Source organism: Neodothiora populina (genome assembly GCF_041146345.1).
Source record: "Neodothiora populina strain CPC 39397 chromosome Unknown canker_contig_12, whole genome shotgun sequence".
Taxonomy (NCBI): Eukaryota; Fungi; Ascomycota; class Dothideomycetes; order Dothideales; family Dothioraceae; genus Neodothiora; species Neodothiora populina.
This window is the reverse complement of record NW_027191404.1, coordinates 1,506,061-1,531,970: the sequence shown is the minus strand read 5'-3', so window position 1 is coordinate 1,531,970 and position 25,910 is coordinate 1,506,061. Positions and strand designations below refer to the sequence as shown.

General features: G+C 52.6%; 5 protein-coding genes across 5 annotated transcripts; 4 read left to right on the top strand and 1 right to left on the bottom strand.

The window, feature by feature from the left end:
- Positions 1 to 197: 197 nt before the first annotated feature.
- AAFC00_001193 (uncharacterized protein) lies at positions 198 to 758 on the top strand (the record flags this gene model as incomplete). Its single annotated transcript, XM_069340355.1, has 2 exons — positions 198 to 321; positions 382 to 758. 2 exons carry the CDS (start codon positions 198 to 200, stop codon positions 756 to 758), a joined length of 501 nt encoding a protein of 166 aa, XP_069203822.1.
- A 1,143-nt stretch (positions 759 to 1,901) lies between these two features.
- On the top strand, positions 1,902 to 2,680 carry AAFC00_001192 (uncharacterized protein; the record flags this gene model as incomplete). Its single annotated transcript, XM_069340353.1, has 2 exons — positions 1,902 to 2,329; positions 2,437 to 2,680. 2 exons carry the CDS (start codon positions 1,902 to 1,904, stop codon positions 2,678 to 2,680), a joined length of 672 nt encoding a protein of 223 aa, XP_069203821.1.
- Positions 2,681 to 6,131: 3,451 nt separating this feature from the next.
- AAFC00_001191 (uncharacterized protein) lies at positions 6,132 to 9,158 on the top strand (the record flags this gene model as incomplete). The annotated part of the gene is made up of 2 exons (XM_069340352.1): positions 6,132 to 6,493; positions 6,701 to 9,158. The coding sequence occupies 2 exons, from the start codon at positions 6,132 to 6,134 to the stop codon at positions 9,156 to 9,158; spliced, it is 2,820 nt and encodes a 939-aa protein (XP_069203820.1).
- A 4,456-nt stretch (positions 9,159 to 13,614) lies between these two features.
- On the bottom strand, positions 13,615 to 18,914 carry AAFC00_001190 (uncharacterized protein; the record flags this gene model as incomplete). The annotated part of the gene is made up of 2 exons (XM_069340351.1): positions 13,615 to 14,940; positions 14,997 to 18,914. 2 exons carry the CDS (start codon positions 18,912 to 18,914, stop codon positions 13,615 to 13,617), a joined length of 5,244 nt encoding a protein of 1,747 aa, XP_069203819.1.
- A 1,108-nt stretch (positions 18,915 to 20,022) lies between these two features.
- Positions 20,023 to 20,685, top strand: AAFC00_001189 (uncharacterized protein; the record flags this gene model as incomplete). The annotated part of the gene is made up of 4 exons (XM_069340350.1): positions 20,023 to 20,063; positions 20,200 to 20,280; positions 20,375 to 20,502; positions 20,585 to 20,685. 4 exons carry the CDS (start codon positions 20,023 to 20,025, stop codon positions 20,683 to 20,685), a joined length of 351 nt encoding a protein of 116 aa, XP_069203818.1.
- Between the last annotated feature and the right edge of the window lie 5,225 nt (positions 20,686 to 25,910).

The window sequence follows — 25,910 nt, the reverse complement described above, 5'->3', positions numbered from 1 at the left end:
CATTTTGTTCTTTGTACCGAGCTTCCTCTCGTCCACGATAAGGTAAGGTAGTCATAGATAATATACAAACTCCCGTCGCTCTTCAGAGCTTGTAAACATCAGTACATTGTCCCAAGACAATTTCACTTGTCTAGGATATAGCAAGGAAGACTTCTGGTTTACTTCCAGATCTTACTCACCCCAATACTACGAAAACCATGGCATCCTCGAATTCCTCGAACGCGGATGCTGCAGCAACGCGCGCACTTCCTGTCCTCTCATTGCGAGCAGCAGAGATTGTGTCTGCCGCTGCACAACAGAAGGCGAGAGAGATGGGCATAGGTGAGTAACTCACTGAAGAAGATGAAGAGGAAGACGTAGCTAAACTCTGTGACACAAAAGACTTCAACATCGCCTTGGTAGACAGCACCCTGCATTTAGTGCACTTCACCCGCATGCCCAACGCCAAACTCACCAGTATCCAAACATCCATCGACAAAGCCTTCACAGCAGCCGGCCACCGCGCGCCCACATCGAATTATGCAGGCAACAAAGTCTTCTTGCCAGGTGGTCCCGCTTACGGTATTCACAATACCAATGGTGGGCGATTCACGTTGATCGGAGGAGGTCTGCCTATTGCGCTTGATGGGGCGGTGGTGGGTGCTATTGGAGTCAGTACGGGAACGCCGGCGCAGGATGAGGAGGTCGCTAAGGCTGGAGTGAATGCTCTGGAGGAGTGGGTTGGACGATCGAAGGGGAGAGAGGGTCCGAAACTATGAGTGTGCAAACATGGTACTGTTTTCTTAAAAATAGGCGCAAGGGAATGGATGGAGTCGAAATCTTAATGGCTGTCCTTTCTGTCCGTAGCTGCGCTGTATATTGATGCAAACGCTATGCGTATCCAAGCATCTTCAGCTGAACCACAAAGTATGTCTGCGAGGTTATATGTTAAGCGTATCATAAGATATATCCGCGGGTATTGACCACGAACGTGTCGAATTGGTTAGCATTCTGAGCACACAATCTAGCTTCATTGGACTCAAGCAAAGCTGCGCATGAAGAATAAGCAAAATCGCTCTTTATGCTTTATGCCATAGTACATATGCTAATTAGATCTAAACCAAAGCGCGCGGCTTTCCGCGGGGAACTCTCAAGCAGCTTCCAGTGATACCTAAACACTAGAACGTTAGAAGCATCTCAAGTGCGGACGCTTCCACGTTTAAAGCGCCTTTGTCCCTCGATCTAAAGCGACCTATCAACCCACTTCCTTTGTTGCCTCCCTAAGCCGCCCGCCCTCGTTTATCTCACAAGAGAAATTCCCCAAGATCTGAGGTCGATCTCTCTGCGATTTCTAACCACGTTTCATGCTCTTTTCGCAATTCCTGATATAAACACGGTCGATTATCTGTCGCTTTTTCCTAGTATTTATATCGAGGAGGGGTCAGCTATTTCTTTGGTCTATAGCAGGTTAGTATTACCTTCGAATTGTCTTCTCTCGTCGGTTGTGAACACAAAAAGAGATGGAAAGCTGGATTCACTCTTGCGGTCTAGACGGGGACCCTGTTCTCGTTACGGCGTCTCAAGCGGTGTGTATCACAGTCGTATGCATACGTACTCTTCTCAACTTGGTCTTGCTTGTAATTTGGGGAGTGAGACCAATGATGAACGCAGAACGAGCATTGACTTGTGGTCTCCCCAATGCATTGCGTTGCATATGCAATTCCATGTGTCGACGTCTCAAGAAGACGAGGGCTCCGGAGTCGCGCCTTGTTTGGTTCCAGACTAGTTTGCGAACTCGTGCATATATCTCCTTCGTGACCAACGAGATGGTCTTCGCTGTTCGTATATAACACGCCATTCAGAGCTAACAATCTATGAAAGTATTGCCAGGAGTTGAACAAAATCTAGACTCAAGAGCGAAAATGACACAAAAGAAGCTGCACATAGTCCGGCACGCGCAGGGTTACCATGAAATAACGCCCAATGGCCACTCGATCCACGATCCTCAGATCACACCTCTCGGAATCGAGAACTCACTGCTCTTGCGTAGCCAATTCCCTTCGCATCACAGTGTTGATTTATTGCTTGCCTCGCCTCTGCGTCGGGCCATCGAGACTGCATTGGTGGCGTTTGAGCCAGCCACATTGGCGCCTAAGAACCTCAAGGTTGTTTGTGTGCCTGACGCCCAGGAAGCGACCGCCGAAGCGTGCGATACAGGAAGCGAGAAGGAAGTGATTGAGGGGTGGTTCGGTGATAAAGTCGATGTGGGGTTGGTCAAGGATGGGTGGAATGGCAAGAGGGGAAGTTTGTATGGTGTCGAGGTCGCTGTCACTATGGAGAGAGCTAGACGGTAAGTCTTGTGCAAGTCCACAGTGATGGCTCTCAATGAACGCTCGTCGTCATCACTTCTATCCCCTATCCCACTGCAAGATACTAACTCAGCCAAAAAAAAAATAGTCTGCGGAACTGGGTAAAAGATCGTCCGGAAAAGGAAGTTGTACTGGTCAGCCACGGCAATTTTGCCCACTACCTGACAGGCGACGTCGACGAAAAGGGCGAGCAAACGACTCCATGGTGGATCAACGACGAGTTCCGCACTTTTGTCTTTGCTCCCGAGGACGACGAGAAGGAAGGGGCAGCATCGGCGTCGCTGTTGGAGACGGAGGAGAGTGTTGCTAGAAGAGCACACAAGGAGACTTGAGAGGCTGAGTGGTGGAAGGGGCCTGTTCTGGAATATAGACGACCCATGAGAGCAACTCGTTTCTCCAACCCATTGGAGAGTGAAGTGTGGTTTCGCCATGACGACACGCGTTGCAGCAACGCGCATCTGGCACATCTTGAGCTTGTCTGAAAATCCTTGACTCCTGAAGTCCTTCTCTAGGACTGCTCTTGTTGTTCACTATCTACTCATGGCCCAGTCAAAGCTTGTCAAGCTAACCGGCGTACAAGCATGCTTGTCTGTTTTCTCATGGCCCTTCTGAAGTATCTGAAGCTAATCGGCGTACATGCACGCTGCTCACACACTCATGACCTTCCAATAGCATTTTGAACCAATTGAAGTGCAAGTATGCTGTATGGTCATCTCTTACATGACATGTTCGGCAAAAAATAAGGTTGTTGTTGTCTAAGGTAGATCTGACTCGTAGACGAACTTGACGGCGACAGGGTCCAGGCTGACTTGAAGCATGTCCACCCCACCAGTTGTTCTTGTAATCATTAGTGTTTGATTAATGCCGGGCCAACTCTTATTTTGTCTGCGCCAACAGGACAGCTGGTAAGGACACCGAACTTAAAACATAGCTACGGAGGTTTTTTTTCTTTTTCTATTTGGGGGTTTATTCTTTGCGCATACTCATACATAATCAAAGATAACTACAAAGACAGAGAGAGGTGTATCACTGCTATTGTTCTTGTGGTCAAACCTACCTAATTCAACGATACTGGAAACATTTCGTCCCTCGGAGTTATTCAATTGATTCCAAGATCATACGCCTTGCCCCACCGGAGGTTAAGTCCAGATCGGAGGACGGAGGACGGCTCGGGGTTTTCAACTGATCTGATACAAGTAGGCATCTTTATTAGTGCTGATGCTGATGAAATATGATACGATCATTGAATGTGCATCTTGAGATAAAGTGGAGGGCAACCTTCGAGGTGAAGCTCCACTTTCCGGAAATTAGCCGGTATTGCGACATCGCGTCGACAAGCAAAAAGTTTCGTTTTTCGGCATTTAGCTACAGTAAGAGGTGCCCTGCAAAGCGAGAAAAGAGGCAGACGGGTCTGACGAGATCAAAAAGACCAGAGCAGAATTAAGGAACAAAGTCGACGCCGCGTGCAATCCAATCAATCAAACATTCCCTCTCCAGGCGTCCGTTCCCCACCCCAGTCATTCATCCGCTTTTCTTCACTTTAAACTCTCCACCTTCGTCCCTCTCTCTCTCTTTTCTTTCTCAGACACTCTCCCATCTATCTCTCCTTCGATCTATTGGTCCTTGTGTGCTCTCGTCGCCCTCTTGAATTTAATTGACCACTGAGTCTCATCGCGGACTTTTTTCCTTCTCTTTTTCATCTTAGATACCCCGCCCCCACGCGAAAAAAACCACCACATCAGCAAAGATGGTCTCCGCAAACGGCATCGCTGGCAAGAGCTCCAACTCCTTCCTTTTCACCTCCGAGTCTGTCGGTGAGGTACGTGAACTCATCACTCTGCTTGTGTTGTGCACACAGCAAGACTCACACTGTGCTACAGGGTCACCCCGACAAGATCGCCGATCAGGTCTCTGATGCAATCCTCGATGCCTGCCTTAAGGAGGACCCCCTCTCCAAGGTCGCCTGTGAGACTGCCACCAAGACCGGTATGATCATGGTTTTCGGCGAGATCACCACCAAGGCTCGTCTCGACTACCAGAAGATCATCCGTCAGACCATCAAGGACATTGGCTACGACGACTCCAGCAAGGGCTTCGACTACAAGACCTGCAACGTACTCGTCGCCATTGAGGAGCAGTCCCCCGACATTGCTCAGGGTCTCCACTACGAGGAGGCTCTCGAGAAGCTCGGCGCCGGTGACCAGGGGATCATGTTCGGTTATGCCACCGACGAGACCCCCGAGCTCCTCCCTCTCACCATCCAGCTCTCTCACAGACTCAACGCTGCCATGAAGGCCGCCAGAAACGACGGCTCTCTCCCTGGTTGAGGCCCGACACCAAGACCCAGGTCACCGTCGAGTACGAGCACGATGGCGGTGCCGTCATCCCCAAGCGTGTCGACACCGTTGTCGTCTCTGCCCAGCACTCTCCTGACATCACCACCGAGGAGCTCCGCAAGGAGATTCTCGAGAAGATCATCAAGAAGGTCATCCCCGCCAAGTACCTTGACGAGAAGACCGTCTACCACGTAAGTTTTGCTGCTTGTGCATCTGGTTTGTCTTCCACTAACGCGTGATTGCAGATTCAACCTTCCGGCCTCTTCATCATCGGTGGTCCCCAAGGTGACGCTGGTCTCACTGGCCGCAAGATCATCGTCGATACCTACGGTGGTTGGGGTGCCCACGGTGGTGGTGCTTTCTCCGGAAAGGACTACTCCAAGGTCGACCGTTCCGCTGCCTACCTCGCCCGTTGGGTCGCCAAGTCCCTTGTCACTGCTGGCCTCGCTCGCCGTGCTCTTGTGCAGTTCTCGTACGCCATCGGTGTCGCCGAGCCCCTCTCGATTTTCGTCGAGACCTACGGTACTTCGGACAAGTCTTCTGACGAGCTCGTGGAGATCATCCTCAACAACTTCGATCTCCGCCCTGGTGTCATTGTCAAGGAACTTGACCTCATCAAGCCCATCTACTGCCAGACGGCCAAGAACGGCCACTTCTCCAACCCTGACTTCACCTGGGAGAAGCCCAAGACCCTCAAGTTTTAAAGAGGATATCATGACGCATGCCATTTAAGCCCTTGGCTCAGGGTGTTTTCAGTTTTCGGCGTTGATACATGGGAAAAAAAGATGAATGAGGAACAAGATACAAAATACCCCTTTAGATTATAAAAAGGGCGGCCACGCCTGAGACAATGTGTGGAGCTTGCAGTGTATTCAACAAACATAGACTCGGGTGGCCGGGAAAAGAATACGGGTTGCATCTAGCGTCGGCGTTTGGTGATGATTCAACAATATCCCAGACTCCGGCATCCAACAAAGCGATGGGAGATCATGTTTGTTTTTATTATTGTGTTCAAGATTAGAGACAGGAGAAGAGAAGGAAGAATCAAAACGCCCTTTGACGTCGTGCCCTTTATCCGTCGCCATCTACTGAGCGACGGGGGCAATTATCGATTTTTCTTCTTTCTATTCTGATTTGTTTATCCTGTGCCGCCGTCCCCAGGCCCAAAAAGATGTTGCAGGCAAACGAGCAAAGCAGTGGTGAGTCAAGCGATGCTCTGTCGCGGTCAACCAGTTGCAATGAATGGAATGCAACTGTAGATTTTGTTCCTGAACGAGTCTCTCTGCATGTCAGGCTACAAGACTATTTGCGAGACATTTATGTGAAGTTTGCTTGGTTTGCCTCTCGGGCTTGGCATATACCATCATGTCAATCACATGCAGTAGACATCTTTATTGATTAATCTGTGTTTCATCACTAACCAACTGATAACACAACCCGCGACACTATGTCCGGGCGCAAGGACTTCTTGAGCCAACCGGCGCCAGAAAATTACGTGGCAGGTCTGGGCCGAGGCGCGACAGGATTCACGACGCGATCAGATCTGGGCCCGGCGAGAGAAGGACCCAGCGAGGAACAAATCAAGGAAGCTCTCGCCAAGCGAGCTGCACAGTTGGGAAACGCTCCTCCGACCGCCTATGGTGTCAGTGGCAAAGAGAAGGAGGACGACGATGACGACGAACGATTCCAGGATCCCGATAATGAGAGTGGGCTGTTCGCCGGCGGCAACTATGATCGCGACGACGATGAGGCAGACAGGATTTATGATGAGGTTGATGCCAAAATGGATAGGCGACGCAAGATACGGAGGTTAGTTTTCTCTTGTTTCTTTTTTCTTTTTTTTTTTTCCTTCCCTTGACCATATTCGACCCTCGCCCTTCCTTCCCTCCAAGCCCCCCCCCCCCCCCCCAAGCCTCTCGCAACACCACCTCTATTCCGTACAAAGCAAGCACATGTTCATCATCTTCAAAGATCTTGGCTGCACAGATTACCGACGTGAGTCCTCGTCACCAACAGGGAAGCCCGTGAAAAGCAAGAGCGAGAAGAATACGAACGGAACAACCCCAAGATCCAGCAGCAATTCGCCGATCTGAAACGAGCACTGGGAAGTGTGACGGACGACGAGTGGGCCAGCATCCCCGAGGTTGGCGACTTGACGGGCAAGAACAGGAGGAACAAGCAGAATCTACGACAACGCTTCTATGCTGTACCCGACAGTGTTCTAGCCGGCGCAAGAGATGCTGGACAGCTGGACACGACAATCAACGATGACGGAAGCACGGACGGACCTGCTGGAGGGAGAGCGGATGCTGCAGAAGGGACCATGACGAATTTCGCCGACATTGGAGCTGCCAGAGACAAGGTCCTGCAGGTGCGCCTGGATCAGGCAGCTGAAGGCTCGGCCGGGGGTGAGGCTTCCGTGTCAGGCACCTCGACCAGCATCGACCCCAAGGGCTATCTGACTTCATTGTCAAAAACCGAGATGAAAGCAGGAGAGATCCCTGTGGCGGACATTGCGCGAGCGAGGACACTGCTGGAATCCGTCATCAAAACCAACATGCGCCACGGCCCTGGATGGATCGCTGCTGCAAGACTGGAGGAATTCGCCGGCAAAACTGTCGCTGCTCGGAATGTCATAATGCGAGGCTGCGAGTACTGTCCCAAGAGTGAAGATGTGTGGCTGGAGGCCATCCGCCTTCACGACAGCGCCAATGCCAAGATCATCGCCGCCAAAGCCATCAAGGAGAACAGTCGCTCCGTGCGCATCTGGGTCGAGGCCATGAAGCTCGAGCATCTCCCTTCAGCGCGCAAGAGAGTGTTGCGACAGGCTTTGGACCACGTGCCTCAGTCGGTGGCGCTGTGGAAGGAAGCCGTCAACCTGGAAGAAGATGCCGCCGATGCTCGTCTATTGCTGGCCAAGGCTACCGAAATCATCCCTTTGTCCGTGGAATTATGGCTTGCCTTGGCCAGGCTCGAGACGCCAGAGAACGCAAAGGTCGTCCTGAACAAAGCTGGCAAAGCTATCCCCACGTCACACGAGATCTGGATCGCCGCCGCACGCCTGCAAGAACAAACAAACAACACCAAGCTCATCCCCAAGATCATGGAACGTGCGGTCAAGATGTTGGCTCGCGAGTCTGCCATGCTTTCTCGCGAGCAGTGGATCTCCGAGGCCGAACTGTGCGAAGAAGAAGGCGCCAACCTCACTTGTCAAGCCATCATTGAGCAGACGCTGGGATGGGGCCTGGACGAAGACGATGACCGCAAGAAGATCTGGCAAGACGACGCCAAATCATCAATAGCACGTGGCCGTTACCAGACCGCTCGTTCAATATATGCATATGCAATCCGGGTGTTCACCAACAGTAGTGCACTCTGGCTAGCAGCGGCAGACATGGAACGCAATCACGGCACCAAAGAATCACTTTCCGAACTCCTCGCCCGATCTGTACAAGCCTGCCCGACCAACGAAGTCCTCTGGATGCAACTTGCACGAGAGAAATGGTCAGCAGGCGACATTGACGAGGCCCGTCGCGTGCTAGGTACCGCATTCCAGCAGAACCCCAACAACGAAGATATCTGGCTAGCAGCCGTGAAACTCGAAGCCGACAACGGCCAGACACAACAAGCGCGCGAACTTCTGACGACAGCACGAGAAGAAGCGGGAACCGACCGCGTGTGGATCAAGTCTGTCGCATTCGAGCGAACCCAAGGAGACCGAGAAGCAGCACTAGATCTCGCAACCCAAGGACTTTCTCTGTTCCCGAAATGCCCCAAATTATACATGCAAAAAGGACAAATCTACGAATCAAAAGGCATGCTGCCGCAAGCGCGAGAGTCCTACAACAGCGGCACACGCGCCGTACCGACCTCAGTCCCGCTATGGCTTCTCGCATCTCGCCTCGAGGAAAAAGCCGGCATCCTCGTCAAAGCACGTAGTATCCTCGACCGCGCCCGCCTCGCCGTGCCCAAGAACCCCCAGCTATGGTGCGAATCCGTCCGTCTCGAACTGCGCGCCTCGCCCAACAACCCCTCCGCAGCCCAGCAGAAAATGGCGCAAGCCCTCCAAGAATGCCCCACCAGCGGTCTGCTCTGGTCGGAGAAGATCTGGCACCTGGAGACGCGCACACAGCGCAAACCACGCAGTCTCGAGGCGATCCGAAAAGTCGACAACGACCCTATTCTGTTTGTGACAGTAGCGCGCATCTTCTGGGGCGAGCGCCGCCTCGACAAGGCCGCGACTTGGTTCGCCAAAGCCGCCGTGCTGGACCCCGATCAGGGCGACACGTGGGCCTGGTGGTATAAGTTCTTACTGCAGCACGGCACGCCGGAGAAACAGGACGACGTCGTGAGTAAGTGTGTGCTCAACGAGCCCAAGCACGGAGAGGTCTGGCAGGGGGTCGCCAAGGCGCCGGAGAATGCGGGCAAGAGCGTCGAGGAGGTGTTGAAGATTGTGGCGAAGAAGTTGGAGTAGTTTTCTATCTTCTGATCACTGCTTCTTCTTCTTCTTCTTCTTCTTCTTCTCATCAGGGATCATCGTACCTGGAAGCCTGTGTTCAATAGCCCTTTTCTTCTTCACACGGACTTCTTCATTCTCCATCTTTCTCGAGAGAGTCTCGGAAGGGACAGAGTATAGAGATACTATACGAAAAACGATACCGTAATAAATCCTTTTTCTTCTTACAATATTCCGTCTCACAACGTCCAATAGCGCAGTCAGAACAAAACACTCCCCTCGTGTTCATTCTTGACAGGCAAACAAAAGTGATGATATTCTTCAAATATAGTAGTACAAGTCTCCATGCTCTCAAGTCCCTTCATACACGCCCAACACCGCCCTCCAATTCGGAGATGCAAAAGCGTCGGTTTCGCCTCTCCTCCTTGCTTCGCTCTGTTCTTCCCTCTGCCTTCTGCCCCGTCGAGCTCGCTCGTGGCTGATAGTGCTGTCATCGCTGCTGCTATCTTGATCGTATATACAATCACTGCTGGCGCTGGCGTTGGTGCTCCAGCAATTATGCCGCCCGCCTTCTTCTGCTTCTTCTCTTTCTTCTCTTCTGCGTTTCGATCTCCTGATGATGACGGTATCGTCGCCACTATTCCCGCCATCACCTTTCCTTCGGGCTGCGTCTGCGTCGCTCGCGTCTCGCTCTGCGCACGACGAGCTCGAGATCCTCAGAAAACTAGCCGTCGCGAGATCGAATGGGCCGCTTTTGCCTGATTTTGTAGAGGTTGTGTCGCTGCTGTTGCTGGGAGGGATGGGGATGGGGTTGTTGGGTCGTCGGGCTCTGTGGCGCGGGAGGTGGAGCTGGTCTGAGGATTGGGTTTGAGTCGGGCTTGGGGGTTGGCGCGGGGGGGAGGGAGGCATGTGGTTTTTGTCTTCGTGCGCTGAGGAGAGAGAATGAGGGGATGATGATGATGATGATGATGATGCGGATGGGGAATTTATTGTCGTCGGTGTTTCTCCTTCCGAGCTGTCTTCGTCTCCTTGGTTGGGGCCACGTCGGGTGTGAATGTGCCAGGGCTCCGGAGTCAGATATGTGCGTTCGTTTGAAGAGGGATGTCTTTGTCTCGTTGTCGAATATGGCTGTACTGGTGGTGACGAAGCAGGGCCATCTCTAGTGCTGTTAGTGCGAGGTGAGGTGGATCGTGAAAGAGGGGAATAGCGCTGCTTCGGTTGGTGATACGAAGAGCTGTCGTTGTCATAGGTAACATAATTCGGCGTCGACTTGTCGCCATCGTAATCTTCCTTGTGGTGGCTGCTGTTTGGAGTCTTGATCGTGGTATAGCCTTCTGGGTACGATGTCAATGCCGGGGGTCTAGTCAAAGGCAGAGGCAAAGGAAGTGGGAACGGTCGAGAGAATGATTGCTTGTTTCGAGACGACGAAGGTACTACAGCAGCAGCAGCAGCAGCAGGATACGGCAGAGGCGGTATCGGCGGGGGCTCCCTCCCTTTGACTTTGTTATTCGCGCACTCGCCTATCCGTGAAGAGATCGGAGCAGGTGGTAATTGCTTTTCCGAATAGCTTTTCCATCCTTGCAGGGGACGCTGTTTGTCCTCCGGGGTCGGCATGATGGAACTATTTCCAAAGTACATACTTTCGTCTGCGGTCAGTGGCGACACAGAGCGCTGCTCCTCCTGAGGCGAGCTGTGAGAAAGAGGTGATACCCGAGGTGGAGATGGTGTGACAAATGGGTCTTCAGGAGCCTGTTGCGTGACGAGATCCCAAGATGTGTCTGCAGAAGAACGAGTCGCAGAAGCAGCGTTACCCCTTTCTCCTTCGTCTCCTGATTGTGTCGAAGGCGTGTATACACCTCGTAGCGGTGAAGGAGCAGGCCGCGGTGTCTTGAACATTGTCGTTCCTCCAGCCAAGATCACCGACGAGCGCATGTAAAGCGGGTGTTCCATTAGTGCTGCTCGCGCAGGAGGTTGTAAATGATCGTCATTCACATTGATCTGAACAGCAGCTTCATCGCGCTTTGCATCAGTCGCTACAACCCTGCTGCGTGGTACAACGTCACCAGAAAACGTCCTCTTCATCTTTGCGATCGCAGCACCAAAAGGTTTCTTGCGTTTGCCTTGACCCAATGGCGGTGATCTTGCTGTATCATCGTGAGCAGCAGCGGCTGCTATCACCAAGTTCGCACTATCGAGTCTTGCAATCGGCGTCCGGGGTCGCGAAGTAGAAGTGCGAGCAGCATCGGGATTCATGACCCTTAGAGGCATGGGAAGCAGACTCGGGTGCAGGGATCGGGGGTCCTGATTATATAACGAGTACGGTCTATCCCAGTGATTCAGACTCATACGTATCAGTCCGTCTTCTATGACCGGCATAGACGAGACTGAACGTATCGATGGTATCTGAGGTGTGCTTCTCCTTGACGCTTCATCTGATATCCCAAGACCATCAACGTGCTGCTGGTTTTGCTGAGCTTCCGAGTCCCTCTGCGGCCAGGGCAAAGCTAGTCTTTGAGAGACTGTGCGAGCATTTGTCGAGCCTCGCTGAGCTTGCAAGGAGCGACCGCCTTTCTCATCTGTACCTGCTTCATTCTCACGGCTTCTTCGACGGCGAAGAAGAAATAGAAACAAAAGGAAAATGACAGCGAGACCTGCTACAGCACCAGTAACACCTCCTGCAACTGCACCTGCTCTACGTCGCGATACAGGACCTCGTCCAATTTCTTGACTAGGCTGCTGTTGTTGGACCGGTTCGTGGTAGCTTGGCTCAGTAGGGAGACCGCCTAGCAGCCCTGCTGAAAAGGACGTAGAGAATGCTATAGTAGAGGACGTCACAGACGCGGAGATTGTCTCTGCTGTTTCGAGCCTGCTCGAAGTGAGGGGCGTGATCGTGGTTGTCGAAGTCGTGAATACAGTGCGTTTGATGGTCGTGGTTGAGGTCGTGTGTGAAGTGACCATGGTTGGCAAGGATAAAGAAGACGTGTCGGTAGATCCTATTCTACTCGGGCCACCCCAGATATACGATGCGTTCTTGCTCGAAGATGTGGCGCTCAAAGAGAGAGAGTCCGATGAGACACTTCCAGGCAAGACATTCAAAGTCGCATGTGTCTTATAAGGTACCGTAGTATAGACAGTGCTGGTCGAGTAACAAACAGTTATGTATTCATACGATGTCACAGCATCCAGGCTGTGCATTTGTATATCCCGCGTCTATCAGTGTCAGTTTAAGCTTCGGTAAGTCATGCCATATAAGCATATAATACCATAAGTGCATCTTTTCAGGACCAGCCTGAACTACCTGTTTACAAGATGCAGCGTTGTTGGCCGGTGTGGCAAAGTGATAGAAGTGATAGAAGTGATAGAAGTGTCGTCGAAGCTCTACTTCATCGTCACATCCTTACACTTCATACTTACGAAGAAAAGAGCAAGCGCATACTGCGACAGAGATCAAGGAAAAGGACAAGAGCAGAGTTTCAGCACAGGATCAGAAGCGCGAACTCTGTAGCCAGAATGCACATGGTAGGACAGCGAACAAGACTTGTGACATTCACGACCCGTCTGTCATTGACCTACATGCACATGCACGCCACGAGGCCCGAAGCATGTTTTTGTGTCTCCCAGTGTTTGATCCAAATCTGCGGCGCTTATGTTTGGGACTTCTTGACTTGGTAATGTCGAGTAAAACTATTCGGTACACGACTCTGTCCCAATGTTTCAGATTGCCGCCCAGTGAGATCTAGCAACGTGGGTTGATACGACCAGCAGGAAGATAGATGAAAGTTATTTTACAGTTTTCTTTGTGTCCATCGCCTCGGATCGCATACCACTACGAAACCATTGTGATCGTGGACAGGAAAGTCTCACACGTATACTCGTATACTCGGGTGAAGGTGGTGAAGTGCTGGGGTCCCTATGCTTCCTCTACAACAGCGCGCTATGTCAAAAGCGCTGGTCGAGAGCGACTCCGACCTGAGTCACATCACTGAATTCATACGAAGATGCGATGGTCGAGAGTGTGGCGGCAAACCTGAGCTGATCTAGACGCAAGATGACAAAGGACTGAAGGTTCTGCACGATAAACAAGGTCACAGTACGGTAGAAAGATGAGTACAGTAAGCAAGCCAATGAAGGAGCAAATCTTCCCGGACCAGCGCTTGCTGCACCTTCACCAGAACAAAAACTACGATGCTTGTATGCAGATATATATTTGATTTTATTGCAGTGGCACACTTCGTCCTGCCATCTGATAACTGATCAAGAACGAATTACAGATATGATAGTCAATCCCCGATAATCCTATTGCGCCTCGCTGCATGTTTGCACACATGCTTTCCCCCCCCCCCCCTATCAAGTAAACCGTCCCACAGCAGCCGATCAAGCTTCCTAATCATAACGCCAATATCCTGTGACCAATGGTCTGCCCTGAAAAACCATACCATGTAAGCAAAAACTCCGTATCACGTAGTAGTCATATCTATATAGCTTCACGACTACGCCTTCGCAAGCCCCAATCTTGACCTTGCAGTTCTTTAGCAAGTCTTACACTCTCTTCGTCCTCTTCCTCGAACTTCGCCTTCTTCGTCCCGGTGGGACTGGCGAAAATGTGATCAACCTTTCTTTTCCTGACACTGCTGGGAGAACCTTGCGACTTAGGTGGTCCCATCGGAGCCGGGGTCTTGCTAGCACTTCTGGGACGATTGTCGCGCTGCAAAGGTTCAGGTCCTTCGATGAGAGCCATTATGTCCTCCAAAGGCTGTGATGCTTTCGACAATCGACGCTCTTTTAGCGAGCTTGGTGGTTCGTACAAAGGTATATTGCTGAGCCCGGGTCTCGCAAGCTGAGGCGAGACTATAGTAGCTGCCGGCTTCACTGATGATTGGTCACTAGTAGTGTCATTGCTGTGCGTGACGCTGTGTGTCGTATCCGGGCTCTTCACAGCTTCGTTGGCCTCCGGGGCTTCAGATTTTCTAGACGTTTCCGGTACAGATTGGACACTTTGGCTTGCAGTGCCAACGATAGGTTGCTGTATAGCCAATGTGTTCGGCTGTACATCAGACTTCTGGGGGCTGGTCTTGCTGACACCGGTGCCATTTACCTCAATCGGATAGGGGACTTCCGGCGCGATACCATCAGTGTGCTCCGTGAGCGGTTTCGACTTGGTGGCTTCTGTGGCAGGCCTGACATCCTGCACGGGACCTCCCATGGTAGGCTGTCCTTCTGGCAAAACCACGCCGCTGTCACTGCTGTGGTGTGTCTGCACTGTGTGGTGAGACTGGACAGCTTGCTGCATTGGGTAAGCGGACGGCTGTACTGCACCGCTGTGTTGAGGCACAGTGTATCCGCCGTCTTCATCATTGTTGACATATCTTGAGTCCAACACATCATTGGCGAGTTGTTCTAGAGACTGCTGGTTGTACGGAATGTGGCTGTCTTGTGTTTGATGATAGGGGCCATTGCTGGAACCAACAGGGTCCCCATTGATAGGATCGGGGTACACATATGTCGAATGCTGCCACTGGGGTTGAACAGACTGCTCTGGGTATGGCGAGGGCTGTTGGAATTGCTGCGAAGGCGTGCCAGACTGGTATCCATTACCCATTGGGTAAGGCATAGTCGGGGCGACATGGCTGGACGAAGCAGAGTTGTTGGCAAAGGCCAATGGTTGCGACGACTTTCTCCCCGATGGGCTTCCACCATTCGTGCTCGCCTTGCGCTTCTTCCCGCCCGAGCCACGGGGCACGGGGATCTGTTCTGCCTTGACAGGATCCAGTTTTCCATTTTCGTCGTGTACGCATCTCCGCTATCATGACCGGTCAGCAAAGCCAGCACAGCAGATGATTGTTAGCTACGACTTACCTTGCTCTTACGACAGTCAAAACAAGCTTTGCTTCTCCCACGCTTGCTGTTTGGATCGGCCAAGAGGGCATTACCTGGCACAAGCGCAGGACCTGCGGCGTCAGGAGCAGTCATGGGCGCCTGAGGAGCGACACCTCCCAGAGACTGCATCGGCTCCACTTTAGCCACAGCAGGCGGAGTATCATCCATGTAACCGATGAATTGATGCTGCTCGGGCGTTTGTTGAAAGGACTGCTGGCCGAGGACCATGCCGTCGAAAGGGTTGCTAGTAGAGGTCAGGGAAGGCATGGATGGCATGGACGGCATAGATGCTGGGGTCGTCTGGGTAACGTGCTCTTTGTGCTTGCATCTGATCCTTCGTTTTCTGCAAGCATCGCAGGCGACTCGTTTTGGCCCCAGGACCGAGGTCTTTGGGGTGCTTGTGAATTGAGCGAGCGATACAGGTCCCTCTACAACCTGGTGCTGCACACTCGGGGCGCTGGGAGCAGGTGAGGTAGCGGACACTGAGACCGACCCCTTCGGAGCTTGGATGCGTGAGGACTGTCTGTCAGGACCGGCGATACGGTAAGCGTTGATGGCTTCCTGCCTTTGCAATTGCTTCAGAGCACGAGCACTGAGCTTCTTCGGCTCAGCGGATTCCTTGTCGGGCAGATCAGCTTCAGGATGCGCCCATGCTGGAGGATCTTCATCGCCACGCTTCCAAGCAACCCACAGAGCGAAAGCTCTTGCTACATCGAGCGGATCGCCGTGGCCCTTGGGGATGGACCGGACCACCTTCTTGCGAGTGTCTTCTGACACGCCCTCGATCCGGCCGAGCGAGATCATGACGGTGCGGAAGATGAAGTTGACAAGCTCCGGAAGGCCGTCAAGCTCGGCCTGTGAATAGTACCGTGCGTTGTACTCAGGCGTGTTAGGCACACCACTCGGGGCGGAAACATCATCAGAGAAGTCCTGCCAGATGGGATGCTCCCGAGGATACTGGGAGCCATCATTGAAGGCTTGTGCAACAGCTGCCGGTAGAGGATCCGCATCGAGATATTTGATGACAGTGTACCACATGACTCTTTGGAATTGAGGATACCTGAACTTCATTGGCGTCTTGTTGGCTTTCTCTATGTCTACAACCTTGAATTGAGTAGAGTAGTGCAGACGTGTGAGGAAGTTTCCGCCGATGACTAGACTGTTAGTCGGGGTCCACACAGCGTGAATCCAGCCAGAAGGAATAAGCATGGTGTCACCCTCGTACAGATCAACACGATAGCATTCCTTGGTCTTGGTGGGGAGCCAGGTGAAGTTCTGCTCAGGTGAGTTGTTCCAGTCCTCGTAGGCCTTGAGATGACTCGGCTTGGGGGGAATGAAGAAGAAGGTCTTCCTGCCGCGGAGGATGTGGTAGTAGACAGAAGACCCACCGAAATCTATGTGAAAGTCGGTGAAGCTGTCTGCCACAGACATCAAGCAGTAATACTGAACCTTGGGATAGTTCCCCTTGGCCGACTCCTCGGCAGGCCAGACCGAATCCTGCAGGTCGAGCTGGCGGACAAGCTTCGGTCGCTGGAGCAGCTTTCCCAGCTTGGTGTGAGAGACTTCCAGACTAATGACATTACGCACTGGCTTGTCGCCCTCTGATTCGTAATAATCCGCGAATCTGGCAATGTTCCATCGACCGTGGGTGCCCTGAGTCTTGACATCGATGACATCGAGCGGCTCGTCCGGACCGATGATGTTGGCGACATGTCTAACAGTGAGCCCTTGAGGTATGACCATGCCCAGCTTGTCCTGGCCGTCGTCGAAAATGGTCTCGTATTCCATTTCTTTTGTCATGACATCCTCCTCTTCGGCAGACTGGAAAGTAGCAGCATCCACAACAGCCTCGTCGGCATCAGGCATGTCCACATCGGCAGATGGTCGAAGATCAGCCTTTCGCTTAGGATTCCATTCGGCGGGTATCAGGATGGGCTCGTTGAAGGAGGCGCACGTTTCGAAATATTCGGCCGTGACGAGCTCGGGGCGTACGCGAAGGAATGTCTCGGGGTCGAAAGTGAAGGTACCATCCTTTATGGGCTGAATATAGTGATGTTCAGGGTCCTCGTCAGATGTCTTGAGGATGCCCTGATTCAGACCAGCATAGTCGACGTTTGTATGAGTGCGAGAAGACTTGCGGACATAGGTCGTGGCTCCGTGCTGCGCTTCGCACGGCTCGCAGAAGAACTTGTCCACGTCTCTGACGTCGCGCTCGTTCTTGAATCCGGCGCAGTCGTAGTGGAACCAACCCTTGCAGCCATTGCAGCCGATCCACTGGTCCAGCTCGCCGTGACTGGACTCGCGCGTCTGGGCACACCCGCTACAGATGATGTCCTCTGCCACCTTTTTCGACGCTCTGCGTCCCGCACCAGATCTCGGGCGTACGGGTATCTTCTCGTACTTGAAGTGGGGCGGTACTGATGATTGCCGATGGACCGGGTGGGCCGAAGTGAATGCATCGAAGGCAGTCGATGTGGCTAAGTCGGTCTCGGATTTCCGTCTCATTCGATTAGAGTATGGCACATCATCCCCAGAGCTCGTACTGCCATTTTCACCGTTTGTTTTGGCCGATGCTCGTGATCTGCGTACAGAGGAGCGTGGTTTGGTCGTGCTGCTGGCCTTGTTGCGAGGTCCTCTCGGCTTTCCCTTGGGCCATCCTCTGCGCGGTCTGGACTTTGGTGAATCCGTCTCGCCAGCGGTGTCAGCAGAAAGAGACTCGACCTGGCTCGGTTGCCTGGCCGCTGCCGCCGCCACGTCTTGAGGTGTGGTGTCAGGTAGCGGGACCAGCAGTGACGATGCATCGGCGTCTGGCGCCTGCAGATCTTCCTCTGGTGGGGTCCGGGTTTGTTGCGGCGCGAGAGGTAGAGAGGGCTCTTGTCCTCGGTCGAGCACCATGACATCTTCCGGAGAAGGTCGGCGCGAGTCTGACTGCACCGGGACTTGGACAACCACTTTATCGGATGCATTCCCTTGCTCTTCCTCATTCGCGTTGGTGTCTTGTGGAGAAGGCAGCGAAGCCGAAGGGTCGTGCTGGCTGGGGCCTTGGACAAGTTCAGTTGCCGAGGTAGTCGTCACAGGAGCAGGTAGCGCAGGTAGAGTAGGTGGGGAGGGTACTGACGGCGCAAGTGAAGGAGGTGGTCGAGCAGAAGACTCGCGGACCGGACTCGGCATCTTGACGGGCCTTGGCTGCACGCGACTGGCGAAGTTGAGGAGCAGCTCAGCATCTTCCGAAGGGATGGCGTTGACGGACTGGCGCCTCACAGCGCGATCTATGTTTTGCTCGACATTGTGCGCACAGGCGACGCCATTGGGAGGCATATGACTTGTCGAGGGGCGGGCTGTGAAAGCGTAGGCGTGAGGAGAGGGTCCGACTTCTGAGCGAGCTCTCTTGACGGCGGGCTCTCTGTAGGCGTGTGGGGAATAGCAGGCGGGCTGCACAGCATACCGAGGCGGCGAGTGCTGGACATGGTAGCTGACCGAAGACGACTTCCTCACTTGTGGTTGTGGACGTGGTTGAGGCTCAGGGGAAGATTGCGGTTTGTTCGTCAATAGGGCGGCGTCAGCGAGATCTTGGATGGTTGAGGGTGTGCGCTGATGCTTGCGACCGCGAGGAGCATTGCTGGACGGTGGTGGCCGGACATCGGCAGGACCGTCGGTCTGAGCGAGCGGCAGCGAGCCATGCTGTGGAGATTGCTGCGATGGCACAGCGGTGGTGTAGTCGAGGCTCCGACCAGCCAGGGGAGGGGGTGACAAGGGCTCAAAGGAAGGAGCGACGGGCGAGGAAGGTCTGAAGCGAGCGGAGAGGTGGAGGGCAGGCCTCTTGAAAGTGGACGAGGGGATGAATTGCGAAGACGTCGACGACGCTTGCGACGGCGGCGGCGGTGTGAGTGGTGGCATTGTGGATTGACAATTGTAATGTTGCGACTGCGGTTGCGGTTGCGGTTGCGGTTGCGGAAGAGACACGGGAGTGGTGCGGAGATGGGCGGTGACGCGCAGCAGCGCCCTCGTCACTCCTCGACAGGCCTTGTCTTCAGAGACGGAAAACAAATAGGAGATGGCGTATCATGCATTCCAGGAATGAAGGCTAATTCGATTGACGATGAGAAGACAGCAGAAGGAGGAGTTGCGCGGTGATTAGTGACTGATTGTGGAAGGGGAAGAGCGGCGGCAGTTGGCAGTTGGTGGTACGCTCCGCTCAGGTTCAGGCTCAGGCTCCTGCGGGCTCAGGGCCGTGGTGGGGGTGAATGTGAATCAAACAGGAAAGAGCCAAGGGTTGTGGAGAAGGAGCACGCTCGAGGGCATTCAGGCAGAGAGACCGATCAGCCGGTTCCATGTACAGTATAGACACACAGAGAATGCGAGATCAGCGAAAGCAGTATGGTATGATTAGGTACGACACACTGGCGCATTCAGTAGACGTCATATGTAAACGGCCATCGATATACAGTCGAGGAAACACCGAATGCACTGCGATAATCGATGGAGTGACTGAGTAGCTGCTGCCTCGTCCAGATTCCCTACGCATTCCTCGGCACCAATTGGACGTGAACCTCCGACCGAGTTAGGTTAGCTGCGCAGAGCATGTTTGCTCACAAGACGAACCGTGCAGCCGGTGTCTTCCTTTGCTCTACTCTGCATAAATGAGTATAGCCAGCCGTATATCACAGCACAGCACGGCACAGCACAGCACAGCACAGCACAGCACAGCACAGCACAGCACAGCATAGCGCAAGTGGTAGGGGGTCGAGGGGGTGTTCGCTATCAGCGTACGAGTATAGAAGCGCACGGGCCGTGGCTGCCTTGCGAGGTGCGGTTGCTTGCCCCGAGCCTGAGTCTCGCTCGCCTGTAACTCTGCGGTAAACTGGAAGGAGCAGTCTTGGTATGTTCTTCGGTACTACTGCTGTATACCTTATCCTTCCATCCATCAGATATACCCATCCCGTCGTTTCCATCAAACCAATATCAACCTCCGCTTTTACACACAGCAGTCAATCCTAGCCAAGCTATGAGTCGTAGCGGTGGTAAACTCGCACCTGACATTAATCGGTATCTCTCTTCCTCATGCGTCGTTTGCTGTCGCCCTCCCTCTCTGTCCCTCCTTCCAGCAGTCCTGTCTTCATGCGCTGCGCCCGCGCCCGCGCCGCTCATAGTGTAACATCCACTGACGCATCTTCTTGTGTAGCGCGCTTTTCGTCAAGAACTTGAGCTACAACGTCACCCCCGAGGACCTCTTCGACCTCTTTGGCAAATACGGTCCTGTCCGGTATGTTTCCACCATCTGACTTGCCGCGGGCGCACTCCGCTGCTTCCGCATCATCAAGCCATCCAAGTGTCCGCTCTACTGACACGCGCTGTAGTCAAATTCGTCAGGGAATTGCAAACAACACCAAGGGTACCGCCTTCGTCGTCTACGAAGATGTCATGGATGCGAAGCAAGCTTGTGAGAAGCTAAATGGTTACAACTTCCAGAACCGCTACTTAGTCGGTACGACAACTTCAGTCATCTCTCTCTCTCTCTCTCTCTCTCTCTCTCTCATCTCATCTGACCATGTTCCGTCTCATCACAGTCCTCTACCACCAGCCTGAGAAGATGGCCAAGCAACAACAGAACCTGGCCGAGCGTCAAGAACAATTAGAAAAGCTCAAGCGCGAGCACGGCATCGAATAGCGCCACGCGGGAGCCCAGCAAGGCCGACACGATCCAGCAAAACCCTCCACTTCACTCCCGACTCCAATCAGGCCAAGTGCTGGTCCTGATGCCACAACCTCCGCTGCTGGCCATGTGTCACCTGTTGTGTCTCCCAAGCGCGGCGTGCGCTACGTGCCCGTTAACAACCCCTCCTCGACCCGGCACACTCATCTGGAGAAGATGTCTCCACACCCTCAGACGAAAGAAACGAGCTTTATTGGGAAGATCAAGGGGTTATGGCGTATGGAAGGTTGAATCATCCACCACATATACTATTTGAGGTGCTGCTCCCTTTTATTTTGGTTTTCTCCTCTCTGTTGATTTATTTGCTTTTCTATCTCGGAAGAGCTTGCAGGGGGACTATCGGGTTTTTTCCACGACGACTTCTATAATCATCGGCATCGAGCATGGCGGACAACCATCCGTTTGTGCTCTGCCAGGAAATGCAGATTGCAGTTTTCCTTGTCCAATTTTCCCCATTCTTTCGGTAGAGTGATCAAGCGTCGACGTACTCTGTGACTGAAATTCTCTTCGACCTTCGTATTATCCTGTATCGAGACTTTCACGTTCTTGCCCAATCTGGCAGGCACGACCAGCTGCTCAGCTACCTAGGTAAGCTGAGGTAAGTACGCAGAGCTTCTTGTCACGCCATCACCAGCATGACTCAGGTTGGCAGAGCAAGGTACAGACAAGAGACTTGAAGTACGGCACCTTGACCTACCTCACCTTACCGTGCCTCACTTACCTTACGCAAGCACTGATCTGATATCCATCAATTCTTGTCGGAAAAGACATGTCAACCCGAACACGCGCCACTTCACTTCACACTACCTGTTCCAAGTAAGGTACGCAATTTTCACCAAGGCAAGAAACATACAGGACAACAAGGAGCTTTCCAGATGAGGTGAAATTGCCAGCAATAACACAAATGATACATCTACGTCTACGATCCTCGTTCCTCGTCTTTCTTGCTCGGAGTCTACGGAAAACAGAAACAAAAGGGTAAGATTGAGTATGAAGGTAGGTGAGCCTTGCGATCTAAAAGCAGTCAAACAAAACAACGCACCATCATATCTCTACCTTTTCCTCTTCCGTTCTCTGCGTTCCGTCAATTTCTCTGATCTCCTTCGTATACATGAAATTCCTTCCTCCAAGTGGTCTATTGGTTGCGCGAAGAAAAGCAAAACAAATGAGGAAACATGAGGACTGGAGACAAAAGCAAACCAGCCTTGTTCAGATCTCAGCATCGCTGCTGCTGTTGCACAGTGCCCTGCCTGTTCTCAAGATCCCCTTCGAACACAGCTCCCTTTACCAGCCAGTAGGGTAAGCAGTAGGGCCAACACCACCGGTGCCGGTTCCGGTAGCGAAACCGGTGCCAGTGGGGAAGCCGGTAGGGAAAGGCTCCTTGCCGTGGGCCCAGGGGATCCAGCCTCTCTTCTCATTCTGAACGACTGCGCGGCGGGCACCCTCAAAGCGCTTGTGCTCGACGGCAGCTTCACGCTTCTCGACAAGAGCGGCCTCCTGTACGTTCTCGGCACGCTTGACGAAGCCGGTGGGAGCAGGGAAGAAACCAGTCGGAGCAGGGAAGCCACCGGTGGGCATCGGGAAACCTCCAGTGGGGAAGGGAGGGTGGCCGGCGTGGCGGTCGTGGTGAGGGAAACCAGTGCCGGTAGGAAAGGGCCAGAATCCTCCCGAGGCGGTAGGGAAGCCTCCGGTAGGGACAGCGGGGAGGGTGTCGTTGTTGAAGCCGTAGGGCTTCTTGAACCACGAGCCGAACGGCAAGGCGAAGGCAGTGTTGATGAGGAGAAGAGTCGTGAGGAGAGTCTTGAGAGTCATGGTTGAAGACATGTTGTGAAGAATCTTATCGGGTTGATATGATTGTTATTTGATAAGATGATTTCCCGTGAGAGAGATGAAAGTTGAGATGAAGGATGAAGAGGCTCCTGGCCGTGTGTGGGTAGTGCGGCTGTTTTTGTCTATCGGACTTTGAGGGGACGAGAAACGACCGTATTCAGCTTACAAGACCGATGATGCAAGGATACAACGATCAGACTTAAGCAAGTAGAAAGGCGGGAAGATGGCAGGAGTGTTTTTTCAACGAAGATAAATGTGGAGTACGGCAAGACAGTGAGAGGTGAGAGTGGATGAGTAGCGTCGGCAGCGGGATTGGGGGGGAGAGACGTTGAAGTTGTCTTTGATAAGTGAATGTGGAAAGCAATGGAGCCGATGGGCAGAAAGAAACCAGCACAGCCTGTGTGAGGATTGTCGTGACGAAAGTAAAAGAATGGAAATAGAAACGGTTCGGAAAACCAAGAGGCGAAGGGAGAGATAAGGCCTGCCTTTTCAATACTACCTGTATGAGGTGGCCACCACCTCCACCACCGCCGCAGCAGCCCCAACCCAACTCTCATGTGGCTCGGCACCATCTCAACCTACTAGCATCGATATCGGACTCCCTTGCCTTGAGATGATCGTCTTTCGAGGCGAGCTTCGTCGTCACCTCTAGCCCTTGATCTATTTCCCACCCGTTTGCTCGTCTCGTCCACTTTATTACCACATGTTCCATAAAGCACTCCACAAACGCGTATACAGGGATAGGCGGGATGAGAAAAGGTTACACTTCCCATGATCAGATCACACAAGCCATAGTCTCTCATAGATGACGAAGGAAAGAGATGTCGCACTTCCCAAGATGGCCGGGGCCTCTTCGCCCATCGTTGTCCAAACCATGTTGATGAGCGGAAGTCTAAAACCACCAATCGAACTCGGCGGCGACAAGACGACGACATCAGGCGGGACGGGAAGAAGGTGTTCGAAGAGCCAAGAGGCGCTGTCGCGGCCTCCCATCTGCTGTGTTGAGCAGGGATCAGATCGAGAAAAAAAAAGCTGATAGTGCAATCATCTACGGGAGTAGTATAAACAATCCAGGCATGCATGTATTACTCGAACTGATAGCACAAGGGAAAGAAAAAGCGGGTACGATCGAAGCAGGCTGTTTTGTGGACCCTTGAGCTTCTTTCTCGTTGCCATGACCCACTGTGTGGCCCATCCTTGACCGTCGAGTTCAACCACTCGCAATGGCCTGTCTTTTCTTCTCCCTTCTATCCCCACACACTAGACATGGTACCCGGTCCTTTGCTCCAGACGTGTAATTTCTAGATTGCCTTTCGCGTTACGACTGCATCTTTTTCTTCACGTTTGGTGTCGATCTTCTAGTAGTATGCGACAGATGAATGAACCCCAGACCAGACACACGCGAAAGAGGTGTGCCGCTATCGGCATCATATCACATGTAAGGGTAAGGTAGGTATCTATCACTCTGACACAGCCAGAAGTTGTCTAAAACGGACACATGGACGCAGGGGTCCCGGTCAGGGAAATCATGCGATTAGTCGACTCTATAGTACCACGTAGTAAGCTGAATCACATGAATGGGGTGGCTGCATAATATGCCGAGCGAGGACACCAAAGGCTGCCAGCTCTATCTGTCGCGTTTGAGTTCTCACAATTCCTACCGCGCAATTTCGCCGCATTTTCTGTGGCTCAGACAAGGCATGCACAATATGGACCGTCCAATCAGCAAGGGTAAGACAAGACGTCAGTGATACGGGGTAATCCCGCCCTTGTCAAATGGTCCTGTCTCTGCTGTGCCTTGTCTTGCGTTGCATTTCACTCGCCCGATGCGCGAGGGCTCGTTTGAAACAGTCGACAGCAAGCACAATGATACGCAAGATGGATTTACGCGAAGATGGACTCAAAACGTCGGCGTTGTTATCTTTTTATTTCTCTTTGCTTGCTGATCGGCAGTGGCATGATCTGCTACTGTTCTGAAACACCAAACACGTTTCTTCAGGTTCGACTGGAACGTGTGACGGTCGAAAAGGCAAATCCTTGCTTCTTTCGACATCGGTTCTTGGCCTGGTCTAACAGACGGCGGATGACTGCGGTCGTGCATTTCGCAATGGTGAATATGGGGGCAAATGTCGCACATGGTGAACAGACTTGCTACACACATGGTCTATTCGGACTCGGAGAAGGCAACGAAGACATTTCACTTAGCCACTGAACAGTGTAAACTAAAGCAGCTGGATATCGAAGAGGAATGGGATGCGATACGTCGAAGTACAGTGTACAGCCGAATGACTCTATAAATGGAGCACTCACGTTACCGAAAGCTGTGTAAGTACAAAGCAATATATCCTGAACGAGTCCATGATTTCCTTCCAGACTTTCGCGATGGAAGAAGGAGCGCAGACAATGCAATATCTCGGACAATATAGTCTGTTGCACAGCATCTCGGACGGAGCTTACTGTGCGTGCAGCAGCAGCAGCAGCAGCAGCAGCGCAGCCACGACATGACGTTGGTTGGGAACAGCCCGGAGGACTTGAGGGGACAAGGGTCCAAAACATCAGTTCCATCGGCGAACCCGAGCAACTGCCTAGCTTAGTTCTGCTTACTGCTCTCCTTCAGTCACATATCATAGTACAGCAGTCGTGTTTCTTTCGATCGCACACACGCATATCTGCATTTTCACTAGACAGTAAAACACGCAGCGCGAGATAAGAAACCATAATCCAATTTCAGGCTCTCATGATCTTCTCGTCCATGTAGCAAAACAGCCGCGTAATGCCCACAATCAATGATTTTCCCAAAGATGTACAAGCGGTAGCAGATCCCCACCGTATTTACTGTTCTGCTTTATGGTGTACCTTTCTTTCTGTGCGAAAAACAAGTGCCGGGCGCACTAGACACTCCTGCCTTGGGCTGCAGAGAACAGCAGCAGCCCAGCTAATGTGAATATGGCAATGAATACCCGAACTGGGATGGAGTGACGGACTACCATACTTTTACCTCGTGCTCTAGTCTGGACGTCTGGATGGCTCTTTTCGCGAGGATGTAGTAAAGGATCATCCCTGTTTTCTCTTCACAAATGTGCCCATGTTGGTGAGAAGCCTAGCAGCCACGCGGGGTGGGGTGACTCAGTAAAAACCATGGTGAAAGGCGAAATAATAGTGCCGTGTGTGTTGGGGGGCAATGATGCTTGTAAGATAGTTACAGGTACATGGATGTTGCTGTATGCGATCGACTGCAGGAAAGAGGTACTATTGTACTACAGTACCTACCTGACTTTAGGTAGGGCCGCAGGCGTCGGCTTATTTGAATTTTGGCTTTACTGTATATGCATGCATGCAGGTCCGGGAAA